Source organism: Charadrius vociferus, unplaced genomic scaffold, assembly GCF_000708025.1.
Source record: "Charadrius vociferus isolate BGI_N301 unplaced genomic scaffold, ASM70802v2 scaffold544, whole genome shotgun sequence".
NCBI lineage: Eukaryota > Metazoa > Chordata > Aves > Charadriiformes > Charadriidae > Charadrius > Charadrius vociferus.
In genome coordinates, this window is record NW_009648162.1 from 60,501 (window position 1) to 66,754 (window position 6,254).

The following is a 6,254-nucleotide window of genomic DNA, read 5'->3' on the forward strand; positions in this document are numbered from 1 at the left end:
CCGCGGCAATTTGCGGGCAAGCGCCTGCGGAGGGGCCTTGTGGCAGGCTGGGGGCTCCAGCGGGGTGCTGCCGGCATCGCTCAGCTGCCATTCCCCCTCCAGTGATTGACACAACCCCCCGCACCCCCTACCCCAGGCAGGGTTGTTGTGGGAAGTGATGGGTATCGGGTGCTTCTGGGATGCTCCTGGCCTCTCCTGGACCCCGGATGCCTCCCCGAAAGGCTCTGGCGGTGCCGGGCTCGGGGAGTTGGGTGCTTTGTTGGTGCTGGGAGGGGACCTCAAAAGGCTGCCGGTGCGAGGTGCCCTGCGGCGTCAGTGCTCGGCTCTCCACCGCTTCGAGACAAAGACCGAAGAGGCTCTTTGTGCTGCTGCTGGGCGTGATTTTGTCTCCCTTTGTGCACCCGGTCACGGCTCTGGCCTCCGCGGCTCCTTCCCCGCTGCCGGCAAGCAGGGCCACCGGACGGCTCCATCCTGGGGGCTTTCCGCGGGGAAGCCTCCTCCAGCTTCCCAGCAGGACGAGGGCCAGGCGAGCAATCCCTCGGTGGTGATGTCAAATGACAGGCAGGTTCCCTGCTCTGGGCTGCCTTGTTCCTGGCAGCATGGGGGAGAGAGGCTGGGGGTCCCTGTGGGGAGCAGCATGCGGGGGGAACCTTGAGCCCCCTGTGCTTCCCTGCACCCAGCCCTGCCTCCCTGGGGGAGCTGGGGCCTGGGCACCCTAATTTTGGAGGGGGTGTGGTGACTCTGAAGGTGGCGTCTGCTTGTGATCGCTGTTGACACGTGCGAGGCAGGTAGCCCCCCCTCTGTGGAAGGTGTGGGTCAGACCCCCAAACCCACCCCCCCGCCCAGTGCCTAAGGAGTGCGGCACCAGAGTGGCTGCCGTCATGCTGACCGTGTCGGGTCCAGCAGGTCCCAGTGACGCTCCTGCCATGACTGTGGTGGGACTTGGGGACTCAAGATAAAAGACACCAGCTTTGGGTGATTTTGTGCCCAGCCCCTGCCTGCTGGAGGCTCTGCCTGTACCTCTGCCTGTGCCTCCCTTCGCTGCTGGATGTTTGCAGGATGCAAAATTGCGTTTCACCCCTAATGAGATTTCCATGCTGGCTGACTCACGGCCAGTCCTGCGTGGGTGGGTGCCCTTGCCCCTTCCACCATACCCCGTGTGCCCGGGGCTGCAGAGGTGCCACTGTCACCCATCCGGCCTCTACTCGGGGCTGTCCCCTCCCACCAGTGCGAGGACTTCTGTCGGCTCCTCCTGAGCCAGGACAGGGCCACCGTGCGGTGCAGCCTCTCAAGGTCACCGGGGTGCATGCTGGCAGATGACCCGGTTCCTGGGACAGCTGCCCGTGGTGCCCGGCTGCCACCTTTGCCTTTCTCTCACCTCCCTCTCTCCCGAGGGTCTTCAGACACGCTGTGCCGGGGGGCTAGCCGAGCACTGTGGCTGCCTGGGTCGACAGTGGCTGGGTGCCCTCCAGAGACGCTCGTCCCTGCTAGCCACCAGGCTTCCCAGGCTCCGTGCCGGGCATCGGCTGCGCTGCCTCCAAGCACCGCGTGATGAAGACACATATTTGGGATTTTCCCTGCCAGTCTCCTGGCGGGCTTTGGGGCTTGTGTCCTCTGAGTCCGGTGCTGGCATCAGGGTGCCCAGCAGCAACAACAGGCTGGGACCTTGCCTGTTAGACGCAGCTCACAGCCGGCTTACGGGATCCACATGGGTCTGTGGGCTCATCCTGCCCTGTGGCACCCATAAAGGCTCTGTGGAGCAGAGGGTGGCTGCGCCTCATCACGGGGGGCTGGGGACTGCCTACGTTTTAGTGGGGAGGTTGCCATCTGTGTCTCCTTCCCCACCACAGCCACGTGCAGCCGCATCGCTCTGCAAGCGGCCGAGTCTCTTATTTTCTCCTGCGTGCGGGGAAGGGATTTCTGCCGAGCTGTTCCGGCTGAACAATGCCGAGTTATTAAATCTCCGGCGTTTCCAGCCTGCCGAGGCACAAAGAGCCTTTTCTTTAAGGAGGCAGCAATCTGCTCCCGACTGCTGCCAGATGGATGCGATCGGCGGCCGGACCAGGGGGTTTCTTGGGGTGGAGGAGGATGAAGAGGGGAAGCTGTTTTTTCTTGGACGCTCACAGAGAACGTATTGCAAAGGTGCAAGCAAAAGGGCATATAGTGTTTCTGCCTCTGTGCAGGCTCCTGCTGGCTGTGGGGACCGCTGTGTCCCCAGGCAGGTGCCTGTCCTCGCAGGGCCATTGCATTTTTGGGTTTCCCCAGGGCACCGTGGGGTTTGCTTCTCAACATGCTGGCCAGCTTTGCAGTCCCAGAGAGCCCTGCCCAGCACCCTGGGATGCGTGGGAGCCCTTCCCCGGGGAAGCTGTCCTTAACTCCCGTCCTTGTCCCCCCTGTGCCCTCTTCCTGGCACAGTCCATGTCTCTGCTTGTCCTAATTCTCTGTCCTGGGAAAATCACGGGAGTGAGCAAATGCTGCTGAGCCTGAGGAACGGATGGGACCCTCACAGCCTCTGGGCGTCAGCTGGTCCATGTGCTCCCCCCTGCTCGGAGGGTGAGCTTTCTGTGGCCACTGGTCACCAGTATCCATGTGCCCCCTCCCCAGCCCGTAGCACAGGGTGTTTCTGAAATGAGAGGTGTGGGGGGAAACTGGGAAAGCCCCTCCATGCTCCAGCCTCTGTCCATCCCCAGGGGCTGAGACACAGAGCTGAGGATGAAGGGGGTGTGTTGCAGGTGGGCAGAGAGTGATGCCCGGGCTCTGTCCTCTCTTCCCCATGCAGGCAGCAAGGCAAAGGGTGGGGGTGTGCGCTTTGCCCCCAGCCAGCCCACCGAGGGGGCCCATGGCCACGTGCACTTCGACGAGAAGCTCCACGACTCGGTGGTTATGGTGACGCAGGAGAAGGATGGCAGCTTCCTTGTCAAGGTGGGAGCTGGGACCTGGGGGATGAGGGGGGGTACCGGTGCCACCCTGGCGTGTTCCCGCACCTGGCAGCGGGGCTGGGTCTGTCCTGGGGACCCTGTGGGATGGCTGGACCCCCCAGTGCTGCCCATTGTATCCCCCTGAGCTGTGGGGTTCCTGCTGCCCATGGCTTCTGCTGCCTGCGGCTCTGCCTGCTCCAGGGAGTTTTCCATCACTGCCCTTCTGGACGTTGTTCCATCTCCATTACAGGTCTCAGATTTGGGGGTGTTTCTGGCCCTGCTAGCTCCCTGGCCTACCCAGGGGTGCCTGGGAGCACCCTGAGAACCCAAGTCCTTCCCCACGGGCAGCTGTGATGCTCCTGAGGGCACAGGTATAAATGTGGATGTTTTGCTCCGGATTCACCCATTTAGCACCCGATTCCTGTGGCTGTATCCAGCCTCTGTTAGCGACAGGGGTGGGTTTGGGGCTAGCCGGGGCTGCTGGCTGGGGAGGGCTCCCGGCCTGTGTTGCTGCTGCCTAATTTGCGGGGCTGTCAGGCCACATCGGACATGCTAGGGTGGGATGCGGGCTCCCTCTGGAAATTGGGATCTGGTGGGATCACAAGCAGCAGAGCCCAGTCCTGGCAGGGTGGACTGAGGGGACCTGATGGCCCTGCGGCACCTGGGGCAGGGGGAGGATGTGTCACTGTTTCCTCTACCCCTTTTTGGGGGGGGACGGACGGGGCTGAGCTGTGTCTCACCCTGCACACCAGCCGTGCCATGGCTTCTTCTCACTTCCCCCCCAGCCACGTGTCTGTGGCCGTGGGAGGGTGTTAGTGTGGCTTCAGGTTTGACGAGGGCTCCCAAGCCACAGAAGGGTCCCGTGATGGCAGTGGGGACAGCAAGCCATCTTTAATGACACCTTGTATTTCATCCTGGCAGGTTTGCAGACCCGAGCATGTGCTACCTGCCCCGTCCCACGGCTCCTCATCCCTCCCACGCAGCAGGGCTGAGTGCTGGGAGCGGAGGCTATGGTGTTGGCGTGCCGTGAGCTTTGGCGGCAGCGGGGTCTGGGTGTGAGATGGGCAACTTGGCCGTGATTCAGAGGTGCAGGTTGTCGGTCTTCTGCCCAGAGCAGCTTTGTCGTGGCTGCTTCACCTGGTGCGAAGCTGGTCCCTCTGCCCCATCCTCTCCTTTGGAGGCCCTTTTTCTCCCAAGGAATAAACCCCTCGGAGAGCATCGGGGTTGCTCCAGCGTTGTGTGCAGCAGAGCAATCTGAAACTCCCTTTCAGCTCTGAGTCAGTTATTTGTATCGGGCGGATGATGGGTTATCGCCCTAAAAACGGCAGTGAATTGCTTAGCAATTGCCGATCTGTGGGTGGTTGTTATTATTTTTCCCACCCGTGCCGTGCAGCGTGCCGCGGGCGCCCCGGCACTGCACGTGCCTCTCTGGGGAAGCGGGGGCAGCTCCCTGCTGCCCCGGGCGCTGCCAGCCCTGACGGCAGAGTGGGACCAGCCCGGCTCAGCATGCTGGTGCCCTGTGGGTCTGCGCCAGGGCTGTGCTTAACCACGCAGCTCTTCCTTCTGGACAGGTTTAGGGTGTACACCGTGCCCTACCATGCTTCTCAGGGGCAGGAGGAGACCCTCATCCTCTCCCCTATGGAGATAAAGGGTCTTTAGGGCCGGTCACCAAATGTCTTTCCATGGTCTTAAAATCCTCAAAGCTGCGCATCGTTGTTTTTGTGTTGCAGTGATGCCTTGGAGCTGCTCGTGGCCAGGAATGTGCAAGCATATGGCATGCATTTGTATATATTTCTATATCCGCGTGTGTATAGATAGATATGTATATGTGCGTGTGTCTATATTATGTATGTATTTATGTGGCGTTTGAGGTGCAGCTTGGAGCGGGCTGCGCATGTGTGCATGGAAGACCGAGGGTGCCCGGCTGAGACGTGCCTGTGGCAGAGCTTGCTCGCTGCTGCCAGCAGGGTCTGTGGCAGTTGGGGAGCACGGGGTACCCTGCGTCCCCGGGAGGGGATCGTCCTCTTGGCCGGGCCAGATCCTGGCTGTGCTCTGGGCTCTGTCACAGGGAGGGTTTGCAGGCATGTCCGGAGCTTTGCAGCAGGCGGGGAGCCTGCCGTTCCCTTCCCAAAATGGCTTTTGTTGAGCGCGATGGAGACGGACCTCATTCTGGAGGTGACTGGCTCTGAAAAGGGCTCTGGTTTTCATCGTGGCAGTGGATAAATGAGGTTTGAAGGCGCGCTCTTGGAAACATCTTGGCTCTTACAGACCAGAAGCAGCAGCTGGGAAAACTGGTCTCTGCTCCCATGACACTGAAGGGTGGTTGTTCCTGGGGTTTTGCCCCAGAACTGGGTATTTTTGCTGCTTGCTTTGTGCAGCCAAACTATACGTGTGTGTTACGTTTTCTCATTTATTTAGGAAACAGCTCCCACACAGCTGATGCCGCCCACCTTCCCGTGGGCTCTTGGGTGGCCAATGCTGTGTGTGTGCCTGTGCCCAGGGTGGGATGCGGAAGGGGACAGGATGGGATGGGATGATGGCAACGTGGGACCACCTCTTGCCACAGCCCATTGCCTGCCTGAGGCGTGGTGTGACCTCTGCTGTGTCCCCCTCCTTGCAGGTGGGATTCCTGAAGATCCTCCACAAGTACGAGATCACGTTCCTCCTGCCCCAGGTGCAGAGGCTGGGGAAGGACGTCTGTGCTGTGCCTCTCCCCAACCTCAACCTCCGAGTCATCAGTGTCACTGCCCTACCAGAAGGTAAGGTCCCCCTTTTGTCCCCCCTGGATCATGCTGGGGCTCCGTGGAGAGCATGAACCAAGCGCTCCCATGGGATGGGAGGCAGCTGGCAGCTCCCTGGTCCTGGGAGCACTGGTGGTCATCTGGGTTGAACCCTTGCCAGGCGTGGGGGGTGATTCTTCTCACTTGGGGAGCCCAGAGCTTCCCGGGAACCCAAGGGGATGGCTTTTATTGCCAGAGTGTTTCCCGCCTTGGGGGAACTTGATGGACGAGTGTCCTCCAAAGCGCTTTCCAAACCCCAAGCCTTGTCCTTCCCCTGAACGCCGGGGCAGTGGGAGGCTGATGGGGCTGCCCCCGTCCTGCGGGGCTTTGGGGGGACATGTCCCACCGCAGCTCCTAGCATTGAGGGGGGCATTTGGTCCTGGCTGTACCTCCGCTGGGGCCGCATCTCAGCGCTCATCCCTGCAGCGCCGCATTGGAGAGCTTTACCCCATTGAGAAGGAATCCGTGTTTCCACTGCGCCTCCCGGGAGACGCCCGACCCCGACCCGTGCGCTTGGAGAGCGGCTTTTGTGGCATTTTAATTCAGGAACCTGCTG

At 61.3% G+C, this 6,254-nt stretch overlaps 1 protein-coding gene across 1 annotated transcript in view; it reads left to right on the forward strand.

Annotated features, from left to right (window-relative positions):
- LOC104285623 (chromosome unknown open reading frame, human C20orf27) overlaps positions 1–6,254 on the forward strand; it is a 14,692-nt gene that overhangs the window by 2,123 nt on the left and 6,315 nt on the right. Inside the window, exons 2-3 of the mRNA XM_009884091.1 lie at positions 2,780–2,922; positions 5,539–5,677. Of these exons, the coding sequence (XP_009882393.1) occupies positions 2,780–2,922; positions 5,539–5,677 (282 nt within the window). The remainder of the gene's footprint in view (positions 1–2,779; positions 2,923–5,538; positions 5,678–6,254) is intronic.